This window comes from Macrobrachium rosenbergii, chromosome 21, assembly GCF_040412425.1.
Source record: "Macrobrachium rosenbergii isolate ZJJX-2024 chromosome 21, ASM4041242v1, whole genome shotgun sequence".
Taxonomy (NCBI): domain Eukaryota; kingdom Metazoa; phylum Arthropoda; class Malacostraca; order Decapoda; family Palaemonidae; genus Macrobrachium; species Macrobrachium rosenbergii.
The window spans coordinates 69,508,165-69,534,967 of record NC_089761.1 but is presented as its reverse complement, the minus strand read 5'-3'; the positions used below and the strand labels follow the sequence as shown (position 1 = coordinate 69,534,967).

Here is a 26,803-nt window from a genome sequence, read left to right as displayed (position 1 = left end):
ATCGGGGAAGCCCTTGATACTGGTCACCACTACATCAGAGACACAGTTGAGGACTCCCAATGGGAATTCAGAACAGCTCTGAATACTGAATTGGAGGTTATTACCAAGACTTTGTAAAGTCCTCCAAAGAAAGACTAGAAAGTCTTAAAAGCTATCTGCGCAGGGATTAATTTAGGTCCTAGGAGCATGCTGACAGGTAAACTCAAGGCCAAAGGGAAATTAAGTGTGCCACTTAAATCCCTCTAGAGCCAGAAGCCTCATGGAAGTATGGCCTCTGTATTCATAGTTTCAAAAAGTTTGGCATACAGGTATAAGCCCCCAAAGCTGTGAGGATCATTGAGACCAACTGATATGGTACTGATAGCCTTTGGCATAATGCCTCATTAAGTATCCTTTCACCAGGTGGCAAGTAGAGACTAGAAAGTCAGAAAATCTATCCGAGGGGAGACTGGTTATCTTGTGGAAAAATTTAGGTTATGAGATGGAAAAATTTAGGTTATGAGAATAAGGTAACAAAAACCCAGTCCCAAAAAGAAGCTTAGCCAGTTGTTTAGATCTCCTTCAGAGTCAGAAGATTCGCTGAGAAATGACATACCTTCTCCTTATAGTTCTGACCGTCTCTAATACCATGACCAGTTGGACTATAAAGCCTCAGAACTGGCATCACTGGTAACCTTTGCTCTGATGCCTCAGTTTGTATTCTTTTTCAAGATAGCAAGCACCTCATCAGTGAAAGAAAACAGTGATTGAGGTGGAATATTTGGAATTTCAGGATAGAGCTGCTTTTCCCAATACAGAATGGTGCTTGATCTCTCTGTAAATAGGAATTCAGAAATCACCAAAGAAGATAATTATCCTCCCTGCTAGCATAGCGGTTAAAGCATCAAGGCAACCTTTTTCTGATTTAATTAAAATTATGGTACTCCACAATCTTGGAGAACCAATACCTCCTCCAGGTGGGGTAAGCTTGCTGTCCTTTCACTTTTAAAACAATAAGTCATGTGAAGGCAGAATTTCAGAATTTTGCATTTCCTGGGATGCAGGAGCCAGTGGCAGAAATAAAACCAATTTTTGGTATTCTTGTATCTGACAACTTTGCAAAGAAATAGGCATCACTTACTCTTCCTTTTGGGCAAGAGTTCCCACAGGATGTGGCTACCCAGCAGTTTGGTGTCCGAATGAGAAAAATCTCAGATGGGACAACCTCATCAGAGTTTCGTTCATTACGAGTCTACATGGAAAGTGTGGTTATATTACCTCCATACTGAGGGTCTGGTTGAAATCTCACTGAAACTGTTATACATTTTCTGATGTACCTGTTTGTTGGCAAGTGCCTTACTACTATAATAATAATTATGACCTTCAGGGCTGCATTGTTAGAGCTCTTGCTTTATGGGTTTGGCACTGATTCAAATATAGAAAATTTTAATTCCCTTCTCTGGTCCTTTGCATTACCAAGATTGGGTCTGGCAAGGACTCTCATTACCTGATCCCTGAATAAGATTCTGTGATCCCTGCCATCTCTTCATTTGAGGTGCCTCATTGCAACTACTGTATAACTCATTTTCTCCAAAAGGCAGTCTACTTGATCACCTTGGCATCAGGAGCCCAGATTAGTTAACTCTGCTCCCTAATCAAGGGACAGTACTTCATCACCCACACACCTAGGTGTTAGTAGCTGTGTCTCCTGGTCAATTATGAGGACTCTTTGAAGAAGAAATTCCCTGTTCTTCAATGGGAACTCAGTATTACAGATAAGACATTGTTCTTGGTCCTATTACCCCAGGTTTACTTAGATCTCATTGTAGACATCCCAGAGGGTCCTCTTTTCTTACATCCTTTCACAAACAAACCACTCTCTGTGCATAGGCTAAAAATTTCTTAGTGTCCCTAATTAGAAAGGTGAACCCTAACTCCTTTCCTAAGTCACATGACTTCTTGAAGTTGAGCACATCATTGGCTTTCTTCAGCAACGTTTTTTTTCGAAGAAGTTGCCAAGTTTAAGGGGTGGTCATCAGAAGCAGTATTCCTCAAACATTATTGTCACAAGGTGGAGCAAATCCTACGATACTGTATGTCAGTGGTGTGATGAGTCTTGGCCCCATTGGTGCGTTAGCAGAAAGCAAAGAGTCTTCTTGATGCAATTGGTAATTCTGAGATATACAGTGTACAGTGGATCCCAGCCTATTTGCGGTTCTGGATTCGCGGCTTCACCTATTCACAGATTTCTCTGTGGAACATATATACACATTATTCACAGAAAATTTGCTTATCTGTGGTATTTTTCATAGAGAAATACTCACAAATTACTGTATTTTCATATCATTTTCATGACTAAATGTACTTTCTTTGATCAGACTATTAAAATTTTTAACTATAAGCATTTTTAGAGGGTTTTTTGGTGTTTTGAACTATCAGAATAGGCAGTTATAAGCGTTTTCAGAGAGGTGTTAAGTATGCACAGATTTTAGCTACTTGCTGCGGATAGTTGTACGCATCCCCCGCAAATACCGGGGGTCAACTGTAGCCAGAAGTGAGAAATAGTCCTGCATCTCCGCGTGACATACTTTAGGGGAATCCTTAATTACATAGGAACTAGACCATTTTGTTACCTGTCGTTTTCTTTTATTTACACTTGTTATGGTCTCGTCACTTAGAGATCAGCAGGGTTAAAATAAGAACATGAAATGGGCCTGGATTGACTGACAGAAGGTGTGACAAACAAAAGAGGAGGGGACTTAAACAAGAAAATGACCTTAAAATTAGTTTATTTACAAAATAATATACATTATGCACAAGTGAGTCAGGTTCTTTAAAATAAACAGTTAAATGAACATTACTACCAATGAATTAAACACTTACAGCAGCAGCAGCAGCACAATCAAAACCTGAGTAATTAACTCTTAAACAAAGCCGTGAACAATCCCTAAGTATCATTTTAATAAAAAAAAAAACATGAATGAGCCACCTTTTGCTCCACACAAATAATCATGTACTCAAAAACATCTCAACAATAACATATTGAATAATACCTGAGCCACATAATGCTCAATACACAAATAACAAGGTATTCAAAGTCAGGTAGCGTAATATAAATGTTACAGCATAACACAAAATCAAACAATACAATAAATACTATCAGAGCAATAAATGTTAACATATAACAAATTTTAAAACAAACAGCATACCACAAAACAGACACTCTAAATTTGAGTTGTCGAAAAAGACATAACTGTCAACAAGAAAGCAAATGAACAGACAAAAACAGTCGAAGTATTGAGACAACCACCTGTTGCAGACCAAATGGAATACATCCACCAAACAGATAATTCCGATCAAATTGTCGAAACACGCTTAAGCTGTTTTTCAGGGAATAAGCCGCTCCAGCTGGCAAAGAGGTCCTTCAGTCGCTCCAACTGGCAATGAGGTCCTTCAGTTGCTCCAACTGGCAAAGAGATCCTTCAGTTGCTCCAACTGGCAATGAGGTCCTTCAGTCACTCCAACTGGCAAAGAGGTCCTCCACCTCCCACCAAAGCCAACAGGTAGACAAAACCTGTCAGCCATCCAAACGGCTCCCTCTGCTCTGCTACCGAGACATTGCTCTTCTGCTGCCAAGAACCTGACTGACGCTGTCGAAGACAAGCCGACAGATGTCAGCTCCCTCTCACAAAGAAAAAACACAAATAAAGGAGGCAGCAACTCACCAGGGGCACAGTCAGCAAATGATTGTCCCATTAAAGGAACTGCTAAAACCTGACAACTCTCTTGAGGATGAATGGTGGCTACACTGTCATCAAACAGGTTTGGCAGGGATCTTTATTTTTGGTAGCTACTATGAGTCCTCAAACCCACCTGCTTTCCCTGAAGAAAAAGCATGGGTGGTTAATTTCATAGACCTGGCGAGTATCGGCAAACTGTTGCACATCTGTTTGTGAAGGGTAACAGGAAAGACTGTACTGTAGTAGTTGCTATAGGCAGGGAATGGGGCCTACCTGCCTTGAATGCTTTTATACTCTATCATGGTGTCAACAGGCACTATCCTGGGCAAAACCAACTGTGAGAGAATTCTTTGCTATTGGTTGGTTTGTCTTATGGAGTCCCTGTTGCGACCATATGGAGCCCATTATGGAACCAGGAGGGTAAAAACTGTAAATACTCACAGCAGCTACCAAAAATAGGTTTTTCCTATGTCAAAACCTGTCTGTGTAGTCATCATGTTGTTGCACACAGGGCCAGTTGTACTAAAAGCTTTCTGTTTACCAGAATTCATCCTCTAATTACTGGCTCTCACCTAGAACTCTTTCTGCCACTAATAGGAACCACAAATCTGCAAGTGATAGGAAAATGAGACTTTACAGTTGACATCTAGGTAATGTCAGTGACATTAGCATTTTTAGTCATGTGAAAAATGACTGGTATAGGTGAAAAATGACTGGTGGGGGAGACTTTACAGTGAAGATTTTCTAGAAAACATAAGTGACAATAAAATTTTTCATCACTTTCCGACTGTTACTGGCCTGGCATGGCCCTGTTAGCTTTGAACCTTCGAAAAGAAGATGGATACAAGCACCTGCTAAAGTAGTCCAGAGGAGTAACAAACTCTGACCATTAAAATCCACATTTTTGCTCTCAAATTAAGCTATAGAATCAGATTTAGGAGCCTCTCCAAACCTATACAGTAGGATCTTCATGGTCCTAGCCTTAAGTATTCCCAGTGACATAATTCTGCAGATTCTCTTCAAGATGTAAACTTTTTGCCCCTAGTTCCTTACATTATGAAGAAGGTATGATTTTATATGAGTCCGCAGGATGTGTATTTTCAAATGAATCAGGATGTGTATTTTCAAATGAATCAGGATGTGTATTTTCAAATACTAATTTATCTATCCTCCTGGAAGTTTGCGTTTTGTTTTGTGAACAACCTTTAAATTGTGGTTATTTGTTTTAATCATGCCACAGTTCTTCAAATGGTGAGTCTTTGAGTTAAATCCTCTGCTCCTAAATGGACCAGGGAGGTAACACCCTGTAGGGGCTTTTTCTTTTACGCTGCAGTGAAGGCGTGAGTAAGAGGCTGCATCTACAAATTTACTGATTTATTCAAAGAACAATCAGCGAGCAGAAATGTAATGCTTGACACGAGGTGAACAAAACAGAGGTCAGAGTACAACCAACTGTGTTTGTTGGAGAATGGAAAGAAGTTATGATACATATGCTGTAGCTGGGGTGCTGACATTGTAATGCTTGTGCTAAGAACGATACATTTAACGTAATAATGTGATCAAGAATATATGTACAAAGGATGCTTGTTGTGAGGAGATTAGCTGGCCAGGTAAGATGGATGGTGTGTAGGTCCGTGTGGGCCCTACAGGACTCCCCTGCCTTGGAGAGGGCTACGGTTGTGGGTCTGTGTCTGGGAGGTTTGCTGGCTTTAGGTGGTTGATGGAAATTCACGAAGTTCTACCGTCCACTGTCATTTGATAGGCTTTGTGTCTTCTCTGGGTGACACGGTATGGTCCCGATTAGGCTGGGGGGAGGGTGTGTGTGTGTGTGTGTCCACCCATATGAACACATACATTTCATTCTGCAGTTCATTGGGGGTGTTTACTTTTCTGGCCATGTGGTAAGTTGTCTTGGCCGGTATTATTTGTTCTAATGCTTTGTGGGTTTCAGATGGGGATGTTGGGCTCGTTGGATGTCTAAAGACATCTGCCGGCAATGTTAATGATTGGTCATACTGGGCTTCTGCTGGAGATGCATTGAATGCTGCGTGTGGTGATGTTCTTTAGGCCCAGTAAGACCCAAGGTAACTCCTTTCTCCAATTCCCGCCTTGACATCTAGCAGTGAGTGATGCTTTCAATGACTGGTGTAGCCTTTCGATGATGCTGTTAGCTTCTGGGTTGTAGATCGTTGTGTGTATTATCTTTGTCCCTAAACTGTCTGTGAAGGCGTTAGGCGGACGTGAAGTTTGCTCCCCTGTCGCTTGTGATGATCTGTGGGACTCCGTGTCTGCTGACCCATCCAATGAGAGCTTTCACACAACTCTCCGCCGTCTGTTGCTGTATCGGTATTCCTTTGGGCCACCTAGTATTTCTGTCGATGATGGTGAACAGGTATCTGTACCCCTCAGAGGGCGGGTAGAGGTCCCACTATGTCGATGTGGATGTGGGCGAGTCAGTGGTGTGTTGTGTGGAACTTTCCTATTCCTCTCCCTACATGCCTTGTTATTTTTGGCATCTGACACGGAAGGCATCTCTCATCCAAATTTTTATGTCCTTTTTCATTCCTCACCAGATGTACCACTTTGCTAAAATTTGGGTGGTTGCCTGGCCTGATGGGTGGGACAGGTTATGGGAGAGGTTGAAAGCCTTTTTTCGGAGGCCTTCTGGCAGGTAGGGCCAAGGGCATCCAGTACTTGTTTCACAGGCGATGGTCTTCTCTTCATTGTTGATTGACAGGTCGCTCCATGTAAGGGCAGGGTTATCCTGCTGCAGTCGCTGTAGGCCCACGTTGTCTCTTTGTGCCTCTGCCATTTTGGGGTAGGCTATCCTGAGCTGGACGGTGTTGACGCATTTTCTTGAAAGTGCGTCTGCCATCCATGGTGTTTGCTGAACCCTTCAAATACTTGATGGTGCAGGAATGTTCAGCTATTGCTGGTAGGTGACGCTGTTGTTGTGCTGACCATGCGTCTGCTGTCTTTGTGAAGGCGTGCACCAAGGGTTGATGGTCTGTTTGTATGACACACTGCCTTCCTTCAAGCATGTGGTGGAAGTGACGGATGGCTTTGTGGACTGCTAGGTGCTCCCTGTCGAATGTAGAGTACAGTGCTTTTGTTCCTCTGACATTAACGTCTTGCTGAAGAATGCCAACGGCTGATGACCATCATCTGTGTCATGCTTTAGTACTGTGCCCATTGCCATGCTACTCGTGTCTGTCGTCAAAGTGAGGGCCTATGGGGTAGAGGAAAGATTAATGTGGTTGCAGAGGTTAGTGCTTGTTTTGTTGAAAAAAATGCATTGTCATGAACTTATGACTAACGTAATTTTTTGGGTTTTCCTTGAAGACGTGTGTAGATTGGGCTCATGATTCTAGCAATATTCGGGATAAATTTATGATAATATTTGGTTAGTCCTGAAAATTCTTACACTGCTTTTATTGTTGTTGGATTTGGGAAGTTGGTTATTGCTTTTACTTTCTCTGGGAAGGGTTTAATGCCGTTTGGGCTTATTTTGTGTCCCAGGAATTCCACCGTTTTCTTTTCCCATTTGCACTTGTCTTCCCTTACTACGAGTCTGTTTTCTTTAAGTATCTGCAGCACCCTGTTGACGTCTTTAAGATGTTGCTTGAGGTTGGGGCTAAATATGAGGATGTTGTTGACGTAGACCATGCAGAAGGGAAGGTCGCCCAGCAGTTCGTCCATAAGTCTTTGGAAGGTTGCCCCTGTGTTCCGAAGGCCGAAATAGCTGTAGTTGAACATGTAGGTGCCAAAGGGTGTGATGATCGTCTTTTCCATATCTTCATTCGTTACTGGAACTTGTTAGTATCCCTTCAGCAGATCTATTTTGGTGAAGATCTTTGCTCCATTCATTTGATTGGTTATATGTGCTATGTTTGGCAGTATCTATCTGGCTTCGTTTTGATGTTTAGCTGCTGGTAGTCTCTGCACGTGTTCTGTTGGGTTGACTGCCCATGGGGCTGATGGCTTTTTTGGCATATTTCTGCACTCTCCATTTCCCTGAAAACTTGTCTGGCATAGGCAAGTTTCTCTGGGGCTAACCATCTGAAGAATGTGTGAACTGGGGGGCCTTCCATTTCTATATGGTGCTGGATGTTGTGTTTTGCTGGTTTGGTTAATTCATGCTGCAGGTCGTCTTTGAACACCTCTTGGTAGTCTTGTAGAAGTTCGCGTATCTCTGGCGATGGGGCCTGTTTGTCGTCTCTGCTGTTGTGGTGATGATGTGGTGGTGGGTTGTTTGCACGGCTGTTAAAGAGATGATACTGGAGCTGATTTCGGGATCAGTTGTTTTAATGCTAGGTCCACTAGCAGGTCGTGTGCTTTTAGGAAATCTGCTCCCAAAAGTGCTACCATCACGTCTGCCATGATGAAGGTCCAACTGTAGTCTTTCCTGCTGAATGACGCACTCATATTTCACTCCCCGTACATCTTGAGTGGTGCTCCACTGGCGGTGGATACGTAGAGGTTGTTGGGTGAGGCGGGGATGAGTCATTCATGCATGCCCTGGTGTCCTTGAGGAATTCTGTGTTCAACCTTTCATCTCTGACGAAGAAACACATGGAGCCCTTGCTTTCGTATTTGGAAGAATGACAGCAGTAAGCAGGCGCAGCTTCTCTTACGAGGCAACCGGTCTGCTCACCGCTAACATTTAGTTGTTTGCGTTACGGATGCGACCCTCTTGCATGTTTTTTGAAAACAGGACTCCTTTTTTACATTTGTGTGCCTTTCTTCCAAATTTCCAGTTGAAAAAGCACATTCCCTCTGGTGGTTCGTCTTTCTTCTGTCTTGTCTTCCCCTTAACCCTTAAACGCCGAGCCTCTATTTACAAAAGTGTCTGCCATATGCCAACGGGGTTTGAGAGTTAGCGCCGAAGCGGAAAGAAAGTTTTTTTCAAAAAATCACAGCACGCTTAGTTTTTAAGGTTAAGAGTTCATTTTTGGCTCCTTTTTTTCTCATTGCCTGAAGTTTAGTATGCAACCATCAGAAATGAAAAAAATATCATTATCATATATAAATATTGGAATATATGACAGCGCAAAAAAAAATTTCATATATAATTGTATACAAATCGCGCTGTGAGCAAAACAGTTAAAGCTAATGAGTTATTTTTTTTTTGTATTATACACTAAATTGAGATGAATTTGGTATATAACAAATTGTAAAATGATCAAAGCAACACAGAGAAAATATTATCACAAAATGATGCATGAATTCGTAATGTGCGGACGTAAAAAAAAAGTTTTTTAAAAAATTCACCATAAATTGAAATATTGTGCTAGAGACTTCCCGTTTGTTGCAAAATGAAGGTAAATGATTGAATATTACTAGAATGTAAGAGTTTTAGCTTACAATTGCATTTTTCGACCATTTCGGTCAGGTCAAAGTTGACCGAAGGTTGAAATATGGGCACTTAACGTGATTTATATGAAAATATGTCAAAACTGATAAAAGCTACAACCATGAGTTATTTTTTGTTGTATTCTCCATGACATTGCGCACATTTGCATATATAAAACTTCATGTAACGGCTAATAGAAAACTGTGCAAAAATTACGACAGTGACTAAAGAATTTCTGAGATTGTAATAGCCTGACGCCGTCTCTTCCAAACGTGTGTGTTCATCGTCCATCTGAGTGGCGAGACGTTTGGCGTCTTCACAAACAGAAACATACACACAGTTTGATACAGAAGATTCGTTGGAACATTATGAGTACATGATTAGAATGCTTGCATGGCAATGCAAGTAGTGGTGATTGTACATACATCAGGACAACAATGGTTAGGGAGAAACAGATGGAAATATTGTATGGTTGAAATTGCGTTCCTTTAGAGAAAGAAAACAAGATGCTCTTGTTGTCTTGTCCACTCCGATGGACGACGAACACACGAACACACACGTGTTTGGAAGAGACGGCGTCAGGCTCTTGCAAGATTTTCAGCAGAGTTAGTGCAGACGTAAGGAAAAAGTTTTTTAAAAAATTCACCATAAATCGAAATATTGTGCTAGAGACTTCTCGTTTGTTGCAAAATGAAGGTAAATGATTGACTATTACTAGAATGTAAGAGTTTTAGCTTACAATTGCATTGTTCAACCATTTTGGTCGAGTCAAAGTTGACCAAAGGTTGACATTTTGGCACTTATCGTGATTTACATGAAAATATGTCAAAATTGATAAAAGCTACAACCATGAGTTATTTTTTTTGTATTCTACATGAAATTGCACACATTTTCATATATAAAACTTTATGTAACGGCTAGTAGAAAACGGTGCAAAAATTACAACAAAGTGACTAAAGAATTTCTGAGATTTTCAGCAGAGTTAGCTGATGCTTTCTTTTGGGATAAGAAAAAAATTCGCGCATGCGCAGCTGGGTCACGCTTGTAAACCAAACAACAGCGTGATCCGTGAACTCCCAGCATCCCTCAAGGCGTGTGATTTAAAATTTTTTGCAAATGAGGCCTGTAAGTATTTTTCCGCAAATATTTAAAAAACTTTTTGCAGTCAACGTATTTTACGTCCATTTGGCACCCGACAGACAACTTTTGTCAACGTAAAATACGTCCAGTCGGCGTTAAAGGGTTAATGGATTGTTTGGGGAAGTTCTGCTTGTGGATGAGGGCGGTTGGTCCGTCTGGGTTGCTGTCGGATTCCATGTTGGTTGACTGCTGGGACCATCTTGATGCTGCTGCTTTGGGTGGCTGGGTGGGCTTTGCTGTCTTGTGGGTCAGGTGTACTGGTCAGCCAGTTTTAGGAATTCTTCAGTGGGCATGGTGGAGGCGTTGGGCTTGGCTGCCACTGTTTGGCGGGGCAGTTTTGTGAGGAAGGCTACTCTCACGAGGTCCACGGTTGACTCGGGTTGGCTGTCTGCGGTGGGTAGCGTTATGAGCCACTGCAACTGCTTGTAGACATGCGATGGCTGCTCGTCTCCTATGGCTGCCCCCGCATTGTTCAGGAATTTCTTGGCTCTTAGGATGGGTGGCATGCTGAAGGATGACTTCAGCTGACCCTTTAGTGGTTCGCAGGTGATGGGTTTGCAGTTCTTAGAGCCATCCTGCTCCTTGCTCGAAAACGTCGTCTGGCAGGAATTCGAGGACGGCGTCTGCTTTGCATGCCGAGTTGGTAATTTTCTTCGATCGGAAGATTGTCTCCGCCCTGAAGAACCAAGCTTCTGGGTTGTGGGGCGTGAATGGGGCAGACGTATGGAGGCGGCAGCGGCATTGTCATTGGAGAGGCTGGCATCTTTGGGGCTGACTGGGCTGGACACCTCTGTGGTCACCAATGTAGTGAAGGCATGAGTAAGAGGCTGCGTCTACAAACTTATTGATTTATTCAAACAACACACAGACAGGTCAGTAGCTCTTGCGAGCGAAAATGTAATGCCTGACACGAGGCAAACAAAACAGAGATCAGAGTACAACCAACTGTATTTGTTGGAGGATGGAAAGATGCACATAAATCAATATACAAGACACGAATGAAGTTATGATACATATAGCTAGAATGCTGACATTGTAATGCTTGTGCTAAGAATGATAAATTTAACATAACAATAATATGAACAAGACTATATGCACAAAGGATGCGTGACATCTGCCGTGTTTCTTGTATGCATGTGTTTGGCGTGCAGAGATGCTTGTTGTGAGGAGATTAGCTGGCCAGGTAAGATGGACGGTGTGTGGGTCTGTGTGGGACCCTAAAACATGGTGCAGGGTGATGGGAAGAAATTTAGTGGTTGCTACTGTAATAAAACTCTGACTCTCCTTAACCTATTTATTACTTTAACCTACAGAACAGAAACTTAACCTAAACTTAACACTGTAGTTCACCAAAATTTCAATCTTAATACTGCAGAAAAAAACAAAATGCACTCCAACTGCATACAGCATCAACCAAACAATGTACTGTACAGTATATGCAAAAGATAGTAGATTAGTAGTCGGGCGCAAATTATGAACCTTAATACTACGGCTTCTCAACTATCCTTAGCAATACAGTACTTAGCCTGATTTATCAATCTTAATACTATAGTTCTGACAACAATCAAAAGAACCTTAATCTAATTCATCAGTCATTACGGTTAGCACATCCAGTGTTTTTTCAGATGATTATTCCATCTATTTTAACTAAGCTACCATGAGCTCTTCCATTAAATTTCTTCACTATGTTACTATTTTGTGAAGTGACTACAGGCAGGGTAGGTGAATGCACACTTGAAAGATAAACTATCAAGTCGACTCAGGGTTTTCCAGCATTGATTTAGTATGCAACTTCACTGTCAGCCTGATTCACACTCTGATTCATCTAACAATGTTTTTAATTTCCTTGGAATACTGTACATCTACAACAATCACTTGAAAATGTTTTGTATTATCAATTCCTACTGGGAACCTGAATAAATCAGAATTAAGGTTCACACAACTGACTTAAAGATAATACTTGCTGCAAAGCAGAGCAAGCATTTAGAAGACAAGTGAACGCCTTGTTTCCTGTCACTGCTTAGTCACCCAAGATTCTTCACCATCGAAACCAGTGGAAAAAAAATTACACTATAGATGAAGGGGAGCAGAGCCAAATCCTAACATTATCTCACTCAAGCAAACTGCAAGTTAAAAAAAGAAAACAAACATGAACTTTACATCAGACATTCACAACAAAAATACATAAATAAACATACAGAAAAAACATCACATCAGTAAAAACAAAAATTCAGTCACACAAACCCAAACTTCTAAATGCTACCATAACCCCAGGCTGGGTGTACCTACCAGACTATTCAGAGAGTACCCAGATTCCTCCCACCAATGGGTAAATCTCCTATGTGAAGAACAAAGGTTTGTATTTAAAAGTAATTTGTATTTTTCTAAACATACAAACCTTAAGTTCTTTACGTGAAAAGCCCACCTCAGCCACCCCTCACTCTGGCACCTGGGCTGGAAGGCATGATGGAGTGCAGACTGACAAGTGGGCAGGGCTTCCTCCTGCTGGTCAGTAGTTTACTACCTTCTCAATAGGCTTGAAAGGCCAGTCCAGTATTGAACCTGTTACCCCCCCAAACAGATCTATTAAAAAAAAATATTGATGTACTTTACCGGTAATTAAAGTAAAATGCATTTAATGCTAGTGTTGTAAATTGATCTTACAGTACAGTATAATGAATAAAAATTGTGATGCATAAATGAAAATTGTTATTGCTAATAAGCTAAAATATACTTAAAGTTGCCATGTTTTGATTTATGCAACTTTTTCAGTAGTAATACTGAAATCTACATTGAAATTTCTCTCAACTGACAGTATTGCTGGGCTACTCAGTCTGTCATGGCTCGTAGATCTGATACATTTTGACTAATTTAAGTTTTGAGAAACTTTTTTCACATCTGGTAGTTCAAACAGTGATAGTCGAGATTCTTAATGTCACCTCATATTAGTAATATTCTCATGCAGCTTCCACTTTTATACCCATTGAAATAAACCTAAAGCTGTCCAGTCAGCAATCTGCTCATCAGGACGTACTCCCTTTTACTAGACAGTGTGGTGCCGGGGACAATTTATTTTGATGATCGTAGCTGAAGAACTCAACTGTGTACTTAGTACGTATGTGCTGAATTTGTTCATTGATAAAATCATCTTTATCATTATCCAATAACGTCTGGATTTGCAGGAAAGCATATCACTGGTGAGGTGTATTTATCTGTATATATGCTCTGTAATTTCTGCCTCAAGCTGCTCTCTAGAGTCCAGTTATTCTCTTCATTTCTTTCGCTCAAGTCAAGTGAGCATCACACCTCTGCTCGCCAGGGATCTTCTTGTGTCTTCCAGTTCTTCTCTCTGTAGAAATGTACATTTTGCACATCTGCAGAGCTTGCTCAGTTGTTGTTTGCTCACATTAAGTGCAAGTTTGTCTTGCTGCAGGTAAATTTGAGCATCATTTGTTTTGACTAGTGCTGGACTCCAAAAATGCATGAATGAGAAAAAAGGGAAGGTCATGATGCAAACTAACAGACTTCCTGCATCACTCTTGGTTTCAGAGGTTTCTTCTGGCGCATATCTCAGCACTTCCAAAGCTTGTTATTTACTCAGCGTGCTCAGGAAGTACATATACAGTTTCATGCTTTTGTCACATGATCCCTCTAACTAAATTGGCACACAAATATTAATAACATCACACCCATGGTTGGAACTTGAGAAGAATGTGAACACCTTTTCTACAGTGCCAAAGTCATAGATTGTGTCCCAACACCAAGTGCATGTGCACCAGCAAGATTGAGGGAGTGATTTTTACATGGTACAAACATTCTGTACATCACTAATGTGCCTAGCCATAGTTATGTCATTATTATATCCTTGATCGTTTTGTAATGGCTAAAGCTGACTTCACATCAAATTGAGTACTGTAGTCATCAGTGAAATAATAATAATCTGCCAAGCTGGCTTCTGTATCTTTAAGGCATTAATTGTGCATTATTATAGTGAAGTACAACACCCAAATCCCGTTATAAGTGTTTATAAGGGCTGTCTTATAAAAAAAAAATTATTTTTCTTTTGAAAGTTTTCATTCCTAAGAATTTTGTACCTGAGGCAACTGCCCCATTGCACCCTCCCCACACCACTACCACTACAGCTACAATGCTACGCCATGGTGTGGCACTCAGTGTTCACAAGATTCCCTTTTTATTTACATTTTTTCATAGCGTAGTCGCTGTTTCGTCCTCAAAGGAGTTACCTTCCATGGTCTACCAGAGCTCCATGGTGACCAAACTAATATCAAAGAATTCTCTTCTAATTTAGTTGGTCTTCTGGCCAGGTATTGTGTCATAATGATTAACATTATAACACATGATGGAGTATATAATGGACTCAAAGATAAGAGGGCACTTTCCCTTATCTTCAGCGAAGCTGAACCCAGTTTTTCCAACGTCAGTTAACCTGCAAGAAAGAGAAGTGACTATTGCGCATGCGCATCCACCCTCTTGTTTACAAGCGGGCCGTTAAAAGAAGACCAAGGAGCTATTACCTCTGGTCCAAAGCGAACGGTTCACGTCGTTACCAGCGCTCCGAAAAATTTGACTTCTTTCTCCGTTTTTGTATCGAGGATTATGGAAACATCAAAAATAGCAAGATAAGTGCTCAATATTAACAAACAGTTGAAAGTTTTAGTTTTAAACTTTTAGAATTTATATAATTTGTGTATTAAAGCTGGAACCCGGCTCGTTGATCGCTAGCCTACCTAGCCTCGTAAAGCGTTGATTGTTACCTAGTTTCGTAAAACGAAAGTTGTTTTAAGTTCTAACTAAATGTTTTAACTAAAAGAAATGTTCCACAACTTACTATTAATATGGAAAATCCTTTCAGATTATACGATGTCTACAATAATCTAGGCAGTAAGGTGAGAATAATTCAGACTAGATTAATAGTGGATGTTGTCTGTAGCCTATGTAAATCCTTGGATTACGTATCCTAAGTGGCCAAGCTTAGAACGAGAACCCTAGGTTTAGAAAATAATATCTGGGCAAAGTAAATCGATAGCCTAACAATGAGGCTACATATTAGGATAAATTTTTTCCCTTTTATATAAGCCAGTGCACTTTAGCATGAGCTAAATCGATGACTAGCTTAGGCATTACCTTATAATTAGGATTAGATGAAATCGTAATCTGTGCTAGATGAGATTTAACGTAGCCTTAAGGCTACATACTAAGGTAGGCTAATTGTGTTTTATTTATGTAATCCATACACTTAAGTGTGAATAAAATAATCCAGATTAGGCAGCAGCCTAGATTAGAGTAAGTTACAACCTGGTTATATTATAGGTTTCACTAATAAGGTTACACAATAGTGATTACTGTTTTATATAGTAAACCAAATAGCCTAGGATTGGATATGAACAACAAACTGGGTTAGACAGATAGTTGAATAATTATAAGGTTATAATAATCTGGATTAGACAATACCCTATACCAGGTTAAGAAAGAACAAATAAGCCTAGGGTTATACATAAACAGTATCCTAGCCTAAATAAAATAACCTATACTAGGTTAAAGAACAAATAAGCCTAGGGTTATACATAAACAGTATCCTAGCCTAAATAAAATAACCTATACTAGGTTAAAGAACAAATAAGCCTAGGGTTACACCTAAACAATATCCTAGCCTAAATAAAATAACCAAGTTTGTTACGACTTGGTAACATATCTGTAAGGTTATATGCTAGTAGGGTCCAGAACAGGCAGTAGCCTAACCATATGAAGTAGGAACCCCCTTATAAGGAATATCCTACTATTAGCCTAAAACAGTGATGGCCGAACATGAGATGAAAAGGTAGTCTCGGCCACATAAAACAGAAAAAACATATAAGAGAATTATTTTCTGTAAAGTTTATATCTTTTAAGTTATGAATAAGCCTACAATAGGTTAAGTAAGAACCTTCTGAGAAATCCTCTATTCTTAGCTTAATGTAGATTAAACTAGAATCATTACCCCAAGCTATACAAAACAGTAGTTTGGGTTAGTCAGACAAATTAGTTCATAGCAGTTAGTCTGAATGGCATGACAATCGGAATTAAAAATTTCACTTGGTCATTGCAAAAGGACCAGCAGTGTATAGGTAATACAGCCATGTAAAGGTATCAAAACTAACCTAAACCCTAGAAGGTTTAACGTAGTTATTTAATTAAATGTATTAAAACTGCACAATTGTAATCAAATTAACCTGTAATATGAAAACTATATGAGGAACTACAGAAGTGTCCCTCATTTAAAAACAGTTATACTAACTAGCTTCTGAAAACAACTTCCTATATATTGCTACAGGGCCGCCATTAGGCAGGATCCTCAGTTCAGTATGCTCCTGGCAGCAAGTTTTAAGGACGAAACAGCTCCTTTTAAGCTGTCTCAGTGGGGCCTTGGGTTCAGTAGGGGTGAGGAAGGGGGAGATTATCTTCCCGGCAGAACTCCGGCAGCAGGTATTTAACCCTTCCTCTGAACATCATCAATGTGTGGGCCAAAACCCATTAACATCAGTCGCCAATACCTCCCAGGTTAACCCTGTGGAGGAAGTAGAGGAATCTTTACATGGAGTTCACATTCTTATTTAAAAAATATGGAGTGAACATTGCCATCGAAATGGCCCTGCTGAACCCAGAAGGCTCAGGGACATAAATTTAAGCTGGCCATGGAACCTCACAGAAGGAATTCTATTCCCCATGCAGCTATCATTGCTGAATAGGATCTTTCCCTCAAAAGGGATACTGGGATCCACCTAACTCAGACTGAAATGTCTACTTTTTTGGAAAGGTATAGTAACTTGCTCAGGACCTCTGGCCCTTCATTAACAGGCAGTTACAGTTTAGTTGCTGAAGCTCAGTTAGATTGCACAGGCTCCCCCAAAAGGGAAACACAGTTTATGGCAAGCTCCCCAAAAGGGATACACAGTTTATGGCAAGCTCCCCTAAAAGGGGTAGCATTTTGCAGCAAGCTCCCCCCAAAAAAGGGATACACTGTTTGCGCCATTTGATCAGTTCTGTAAGAAAATTAAGTTTTTATTGACTGTACCCCCAAAAGGGATACACAGTTTGCGGCAAGCTCCCCCAAAAGGGATACACAGTTTGCAACATTTGATCAGTTCTGTAAGGAAATTGAATTTTTATTGACCTGTACCCCTAAAGGGATACACAGTTTGCGGCAAGATCTCCCAAAAGGGATACACTGTTTGCAGCGAGTTCCCCCAAAAGGGATATACAGTTTGCGCCATTTGGTCAATTCCGTAAGGAAATTGAGTACCATCAAAGATGCCCTTGCCACAGAATGGCAATATATAAGGGACATGAAGCATGATTCTGAAAAGCAAAGTCAGTCAGTCAGTCATGTACACACCAGAGTGTAAAAGTACTACATCCTGTAACCAGAAAGTGAGTGTAGATACAAATGCCGCCCAAACAAGGTCTGATTTTAAAATTCCGACTAGAAACAACAGTGGGTCAGTTTGGAATATAGAACTTCAGATCAAAACATAATAGGGGCTCCAATACTCACCCCTGATGAAACTGATAATCCCTGGTGAGATACCTCAGTGTGCACTTTCTCTCTCAATGGCAAGTAGGTAATTAATGAGAGAAAAACTATGATCGAAGTTGTAAATGTAGAATTTACAAATGGCAGCATTCCTTAATACAGAATGGCACCTGGTACCATCCTCACCAGACTTGGAGAAACCACTAACAGAAATGGTTTTCTTACCTGTGCTTATAGCTATAAAATCTAATGAAATCACCCTTTACCAGGTCAATGAAAAATGGATCTCTACTGCCTTTTTGAATTAGACCCAAGTTGCTCACCAAGTAGCCTCGTCAGAATTTTATGCTAGGCTCTGACTCCTCAGCATTATAACCTCTACCACCTTGCTGGAAGTTGCCATCTTAAAGCTTCCAGAACATCCCAGGATAATTTTTGCTGTTGAGGCCAAAAGTCTTATGAGAACCCGATGGAAAGCACTCTTTGACCTCCTGGAAGCTCCATCAAATCACTCTCCAGTGTCACTGCATTGTTACATTCTAACCCCTTCTGTAAGGACCTGTTAGAGGAATCTGTTGTGGCTCAACTCAATGAGCATGCTTACCAACAGAATTGTACAGTGTACGCTCTTTCGGGAAAAGAGGAATTCAAGAAACAAAGAACCCAAAATTTCCCTTTACCCAACCCCGAAAAAGGCTCACTTTGATCAAAAGTCATATAAACCTTCAGTCACCCCAAAATTTTCCTCAAAAAAACAGTTAGGTGGTCAGAAGGGACAATTCCCTGCAAAGGGACAACAGCAACTTCAAGGCCATCCTTTTTCACAAAGTCCAAAAACCATCCCATAGGGGGAAGAAGGGAAAAATAACACCTGGAATGTCTATCAAAGGTGAAGGCAGAGGAGGAGGCAGGTACCAAGAGGAATTATATTGGTTGGGGGTCAGCTTCGATGACATCACAGACAATGGAAGTTTTCCCTGTGGGGGGACAGAAACTTGTGTATATGCGCCACCAAGTATGTCTCTTCAGTGTCCTCAAAAGGGACTCATCCAAAAGAAGAGTGATCCTCAAACAATTGACATTGAACAAGCACATTGTTGGCCGAAAGTTTTTGATGATTACCGTTGCCTAAGTACATTGAATCATTTCAAAAAGGAGCTCGGGCAGTTTCTGTGGATCTGAAAGATGCACACTGGCACATCCCTATAGCCGTTCCCTTCCGCCCTTTCCTAAGGTCCGAATAAGGAAAGATACGTACAGATTCAAAGTCATGTCCTTTCGGCTAAACATTGCCTAAAGAATATTTGTCAAACTAGCAATGGTATTCGTTCGAGAACTCAAACAAAAAGATTTAGGAGCCCACAAGAAAAGAGTGCTTGAAAAACCTAAAAGCAATGGTCAACAGACTATGTAAAGTGCAGTCAAAAGGTTTTATTATAAATTTGAAAACATCCTGCCTCATGCCCAGCAGACACTTTCAGTGGCTGGGACTGTGTTGGGATACTCTTCATGGCCTGTTGTCTCTCCCCATCATACTCAAAACAGAATAAGGCAAGTCCTCAAAAGGTTCCTTGCACAGCCCAGAGTTTCCAGGTGGCAATCAGAATGCATGATGGGCCTGCTGCAGTTCTCGTCAGTAATAGTTCCAATTCATAGATTGCAACTAAAAGTGTGAACAAATTCTGGCTATCGCATGCAAGAAAAAAGATGCGAGACAGACCTCATCAAAGGATAAAAAGAGTTGGGGAGATACTTCGGCCTTAAATTTGGAAGGAATCTCTGGTGAAACAGGTCACCCTGAATCCTCCATCTGTATGAGTGACAAACTCACAGATGCCTCATTGACAGGTTGGGAGGACATTGGAAGGACTGTCAGGTGGCAGGGAGGTGATCAGCTACTCAGGAATTGTTATATCAAGTTCTTGGAGCTGATGGCTGTCTTTTTGTCTCTCAAAAAACTCAAACCTCCAGAAGAGAAAGAACATAACCACAATATCCTACATCAAGAGGTCTGGATCACATTCACCTCCTCTCAATATGGTAATGTTAGCCATCCTTCGGATGGCGCAAGCAAGGAAGTGGCACATGTCTGCAGTTCACCTCACAGGAGGTCTCATTGTAATAGCAGACTCTCTATCAAGGAAAACAACAGCCTCAACAGAGTGGATGTTGGACAACCACTCTTTTCAAATAATAGCCAACATGCTTCCACAACCGGAAGTGGACCTGTTCGCCACATACTAGAATCACAAACTCCTGATGTATGTGTCTCCAAACCTGGACAGTCAAGCAAGAGCAAGAGATGCCTTTCTTAAGACTGGAACAAGGGGAGGACAAAAATTTTTTTCTCCATTTTCCCAGATTTCAAAGGTTTTGAGCAAACACCCTAGCACAAAATGGCGGATGTGCTTCTAACCTTCATAGGAATAGTGTACTTAATAGCCCCAAATTGGACAAACAGGCATTGGTTCCTATTACCTCAACAGTGGACAAAAAGATCAATTCTACTGTCGTCCGCTATTCTATCCCAGATAGTAGGAGGGAAAGTCTCTCCTTTCTAAGCCGAGACCTTCACATATAGATTTTTAAAAAATATCTATCGTAATAATTACGCACTCAACATTGCTAGGTACCTAGTGCAAAAATTACGGACTTCTATCCAGCATTACCAGTCCGTATGGAAGATATGGTTAGATTATATCCATACTGAGAACCCAGGTGAGATTTCCATATAGAAACTATATTTTTCTTATATAACCTTTTGAAGACAAATGCCTCATGACTGACAAGGCTGCATTAATGGAACCCTTGCTTTAGGGATTCGGGATTGACTCCAGTATAGAAGTTGTCACTTCCCTTCCGCAGTCTTTTGCTCTACAAAGGCCCACTCCCGAAAGGCTTCCAATTTCTTAGTCCCTGGACAAGGTGCTTAGACTTCTATCAGCCCCTCAGTTCAGTGGACCCAATACAACCACAATGCACAGGCTATAAAAGGTGATCTTGATTGCATTAGCATCAGGAGCTCATACAGTATTAGTGAACTGGGCTCTCTTAGATGTGGACGATGCACCGCGCAAATAGCTGACCATCAATTATTATTGTCCCCTGGCCCATCATTCCTGGCCAAGAATATGGATCCTATAAAAAGGAAATCCATTCTTATAAGAAAATTCAATTTAGCAGACAGGACATTACACCCTGTTCAAGCACTTAAGGTTTACCTAGAAGTCACGGCAAACACCCCCAGAAGGTCCTATTTTCCTACACCCTAGCACAAACCAACCACTCTCCCTACAAATACTGAGAATGTTTGTAGTGTTTTCTCATTAAAAAGGGAAATCCACACACTTTCCATAGGTCACATGATGTTAGGAAAGTAAGTACATCTCTGGCCTTCTTCAGAAATGTCTCTTTCAAAGAAGTCTCCAGATGTATAGGGTGGTCATCAGTTAAATCATTGCCACATGTTCGAACAAATTCGACTACACTGTGTATCAGTAGGTGGCATAGTTAGTCTTAACCCCTAGGTGCTGCGGCAGAAAACCAGGGGTCATATTGACGGTGAGTATGCTAACTTATTGCTGGGAGATGGGTGACAGTACTACAACAAAACCCAGCATGCTTAGGTAAGCCACTGTAGAACTACATCCTAAAACGTAAGTTCGTGCATAGTTTCTTGTTCCTTGGTATCAAAACCTGAAAAGTATTTGGAATAAAGAATGGGACTTGAACTCTGTGGCTTGACCTTGGACTGGAAATGTTATTTCCTTTGGGGTGTTGGGATTAAAAAGCGAGAGCTTAAGCCTTTTTTCATCACCTGTCAGTTTCTTTTGTAAAGCTCCTTTGAGGACGAAACAGCAACTACGCTATCAAAAAACAGGTTTTGATGTAGGAAAAACCTATTTTTGGTAGTCGCTGTTGAGTCCTCAAAACCCTCCCACTTCCCTGATGAAAAGGCATGGGATTTGGGCAAAGGGATCAACCTGCATTGACCAACAGAGAGTAATGGCTCCTTGGTCTTTTAATGGCCCGGTTGTAAACAAGAGGGCGGATGCGTATGCGCAATAGTTACTTCTCTTTCTTGCAGGTTAATTGACGTTGGAAAAACTGGGTTCAGCTTCGCTGAAGATAAGGGAAAGTGCCCTCTTATCTTTGAGTCCATTATATACTCCATCATGTGTTATAATGTTAATCATTACGACACAATACCTGGCCAGAAGACCAACTAAATTAGAAGAGAATTCTTTGATATTAGTTTGGTCACCATGGAGCTCTGGTAGACCATGGAAGGTAACTCCTTTGAGGACGAAACAGCGACTACCAAAAATAGGTTTTTCCTACGTCAAAACCTGTTTTCTGAGGATCTCATTTTCTATTTACAGTACATATGGTATACAATTATATCATTAACCAGTTATGTGTACTGTACTGTACATAGTTTACCTTAGAATAATAATTGATAAACAACAATCCGGACATTCATAAAGCTGATAGGCAACATCCCAGGAACACAGTTCAATAGATGACTCAGCCAATGACTCATGCAGTAAGACCACATATAGTAAAATTATAAGACTGTACTGTACATGTTCATTCTCTCATACAACTTTGGGTACTGCACCCCAAGAGACTAATTTTAACATCTTGGTGTGCTTGCTTGAAATTCAGTCAGTGTCCAATGTGGTAGTATGACTGAAAAAACATTATACCTCACTGCTTGCAAGTGATCATATGTCAGCATTTGCAGGTGTAGGCAGAGTGCATCCATTTATACTTGTACAATTTTATTAGAACTTTTGCAGTTTAGTGCAGTTTAGTAGTCTATACTGTATACTGACTATGGGTCACACTAAGAAAGGTGCAGGAGAACTGTGAGTGATTGATTGGTCACTGTAGCTTGCATTTTATAGGTGTCATAGACAGACAGTTGCTGTATGTTGAGGTTCCTTTTTTTGTGGATAAAGGTACTACTCGAAAGTGAAGCACACTCAACCTGCAAATAGTTCTCACCCTCCTCAGTGGTCTCTTCAAAGTACCAAAGTAATATGCTTTAGTAAGAAACTGGATTGTATTTACTAAAAATAACAATTGTCTCCAAAAAAATCTGATGTTTGGCTTAAGAAAATGACACATGGGGAGGCTCTTAATTATTAGCACATAGACAGAAGAAAACTACCCAAATATACAAAATCCATTAATCCATTGATTCAGTACAAAATCTCAGAGTGAATTCCCAGTATGGAAAATGTATTTTAACCATTAACACAGCATTTGAATACAGATTCAGTTAGTGTAATTTACCATGTTTTCCAAGTAGTAATAGTGTGAGTGTGTGTGTGCATTAGTGTGTGCGTGTGCATGCTTACATATGAAGTGGTGACTGGAAAGGAGAGATATGCAGTTGACCATACAGTAATCTACATAATTCATGGTGGTAGTTTTGGAAAGTGTGTCATATCTTCTCATAGTACAGTATTATTAAGGCTTCAGTGAAGTGGAATATTGTGATAAAATAATAGAATATTTTTTGCAGTTAGATACATCCTTAATGCAGTTTGGGATAAAGTAATTTTTAAATACATAATTTTTGGGCTAATATAAGTAATCTTAAGCTGGTATTTTGACAAGGAGCAAAGGGATCAAAACTAATTACCACGACAACTTTTAAGAACTCCTAGGACTATCCTATTTACTATACTTAAGTATCTGTTATTGATGTGATTGCTGGGCACCTGTATTGTTTATAGGTAACGCGCAGTGATGAAGGCAAGGAAGAGGACATGAGAGGAGCATCTTCTGGAGTAGATGTTATAGAAGGAACACAAGTCAGGGTTTTAGAAGGTCTTGTGGATGAATTATCTGTTCATGAAAATAATACTTACAACTATGATCAAGACTTGGAAAGCCCACAGGGAGCTGTAGGAGGAGTTCAGTTACAAGAGTCTGCTAGGGCCCTGTCGGCATTTAGACGGCCAAGGGACTGAAGCATTTCTTAGGTATCACATAGGGTAGACTGTGATATCTTAGTATATCTTAAATGGAAATTAAATGAGCAGACAAATTGTTTGTGTTTAAAGAAAAATTGTTTTACATCCAAAAGCCACTTTTAAGATTCTGAATTATATGCACTGCAAAGCATGTCACTAGAAATTCCTTCCGTCTACCTTTTGTCATCTATTTTTTTAGAATATAAAACTTCCCCTTTCCAAGTGACTAGCTTTAAAAGTATACTAAGTTGACATTGCTTGACCTATTTAAAAATGCTGCTAATTACCATACCTGTAATAGCAGTAATCATTTTAATGAATGTAGGTTGTCTAGGTTAATATTTAAATGAAGTCTTTAGAATCCATGATTAGATAGCAGGAACTGGAGCACAACCTGTTTTATTTTTATAAATCAAACTGAAGCATCAAGTAAGTCACTGTTTTGGCAACATGAATATTAAACTTTTGTTCATAGATGCTTATATATAAACTGTACATGTGAAACTTTCTCTTTAGTGTATTGTAATTACTGTTCTTATTTCATAAACATAGGGGAGAATTTGAATGAATTAGTTCTTATCAAGAAACTTTCTTGAAACCCTTTCACATTATGCCATGTAACAATGATTGCAAAACTAACACTGCCTTAGTTACCGGTACCGAAGATTAATCCTATATTTCTTAAATAGAATATTCTTTTATGCTTTTAATGAAGTAAATTGTTTCTTGTAGTTTTTTTAAATTAAAAGAAGACACTATTTGGATAAATCTGAATCCATCTTTTGAGAAACTCCGGTTAGTTTGAATTGAACTAAGCACGGGGCACATTACAAAATATTTTTCTTTTGTGACTAGCAACCAATGTACTGATTATCTGTGACCTAATTGTCATCTGAAAAGTGTGACACATTAGAATAAAACACTGATAATATATGTAGAAGCAGTGTACCTTCTGATAAAATTATAAATACTGTATGTTGCAGACTCCCACGCTGCCATTTTGCCTTTTCAGTTTGCGTTGGAGCACCTGATTGGTGTTGTACAGGCCATCATATGCTGACTCTTGCTTTATTGAAATGTTGCTACTAGTGTTTGTAGTTAATATCTGGAAATGTGCTGTGAATAGGTTCTTTGTTGTTCAAGAAGCACAATTAGAATAAGTAGGACTCTAGTATTCATCTGCAGTATATCATTAATTCAAATTAGGGCACAAATACAGTTTTGTAGGGAAGGCATTTGCACACAACTGCACTTTTCTCATTGTATTTAATAAGCAGAGTAGTGTAACTTTTCTGGTTTTTTGCTTAGGCAAGAATGAATACACACAACTCATAATTAAAAAAAATGTAAACAATAATTTCTGAAAAATGTCACACTTTTAATTATATAGAGTGCAGAAACACCATTCAGGATTTTAGTTTTTTAAATGCTGGGTAGAAATGCATGAAATTTCATAACAAAAAAGCTGAGTAGTGTCACTGAGTGTCAGTGATTAAAACAGGTATCCACTTTACTTCATTCGTTGGTATTATAGGAGCTGAAGTCTATAAACTCCCAGTCTCATCCTAAGTCAAAGATTCTTTGCTCGTTTTATCAACCTTAGTATATAGTACATAATATGCATAATACTTTACACCAGTTCCTGTTCATGAATAAATTTACTGAGGAATGTGGAAGTACTGCATTTTCAAAACTACACTAGACTGAATCACTACTCTTTCATGAGACTGTTCATTATGTAAAACCAGTGGGAAGGTGAAGAGGGTGTGAGGAAGGGCAATAAAGCGTCTTTATCTTCGGGGTGGCTAGCACAATAAATGTGGCCCTGTGTAATAGCAATTTTAAACAATTCTAAACATTTCTTACTGTACTGTGAAGAGAACATAACCCAAATATGATCAGCACACATAAGCTTTAAAGGAAGGTCGTTTTGGTGTTCTCTTTACTAATTATTCATTTCACTAGGATCCTCATAGAACTGTTATCTCTAAGAGTGATGTACAATTTATTAATATCCTTAAAGAGATTACTGGCAAAAAAAAGCTACCATATAATGATAGTTTTAAAAGAATTGTTTCAAAAGTTAAATATACCTTAGATTTTTTAGTTATGCTAGGATTAATTTTTCTTGATTTTTATCCTTTCATGCAGCACCACAATATTTTTACATTTTACCGATGACTGTTGACCTTAATGTATATCTATATCAGCCATCATGTTGCTGGGAAGTAAACATTCCACATCTTAGTAAGAAATGATAACTAGATGATAAGTGTAGAAACATATTACAGGTTTTGCCAAAAAATTTCCTTCACTATCACTTTTAAGGTCTCCTTCCATAAATACAGTAATTATATTCATTGTTTACCTTTTGACACCTAGTCCGACATGTCTTCCAACCCACAGATTTTACTAATTGACTATTGCACTTCAGTATTTATTTAGAATTATTTACTCAATCAGTGGAATTGTATAATATATATATATATATATATATATATATATATATATATATATATATATATATATATATATATATATATATATATATATATATATATATATATTCATCAAGTTATGGCGCAGAAGCACCATTGACAGCGCTAATGGCAAGAATATGCATTAAGTTAACTGCGCTTACGGTACTGTAACTTGATACAACATCAAGTTACGGTGCTGTAAGCGCCGTTAAAATGCTGATAACTGCAAAACACCGAGTTACAGCGGAAATCAACTTACAGCACAGCCCTGGAACGGATCCCCTGCTGTAAGTTGAGGAACTATTGTTTACATATGTATATATATATATATATATATATATATAATATATATATATATATATATATATATATATATATATATATATATATATATATATATATATATATATATATATATATATATATATATATATATATATATATATATATATATATATGATTATTATCACTTTTGTACATGATTCATTTATTACACATTACCACTGGTTTTGATTTTATTTCCAAGCCATTGACGAAGGGCTGATATAGAGTATAAGAAGTCACAATTCACAAATATACTGTATATACCACAG

At 39.4% G+C, this 26,803-nt stretch overlaps 1 protein-coding gene across 6 annotated transcripts in view; it reads left to right on the top strand.

The window, feature by feature from the left end:
- The window catches only part of LOC136850270 (6-phosphofructo-2-kinase/fructose-2,6-bisphosphatase 1-like), a 302,586-nt gene that overhangs the window by 231,226 nt on the left and 44,557 nt on the right, over positions 1–26,803 (top strand). Inside the window, exon 11 of one of the 6 annotated variants that reach the window (XM_067123947.1) lies at positions 23,491–25,310. The exons of the other annotated variants lie outside the window; for them this stretch is intronic. Within the exon in view, the coding sequence (XP_066980048.1) occupies positions 23,491–23,727 (237 nt within the window). The 3' untranslated portion in view covers positions 23,728–25,310. Of the gene's footprint in view, positions 1–23,490; positions 25,311–26,803 lie in introns of those variants that run through there. 6 annotated transcript variants of the gene reach the window in all.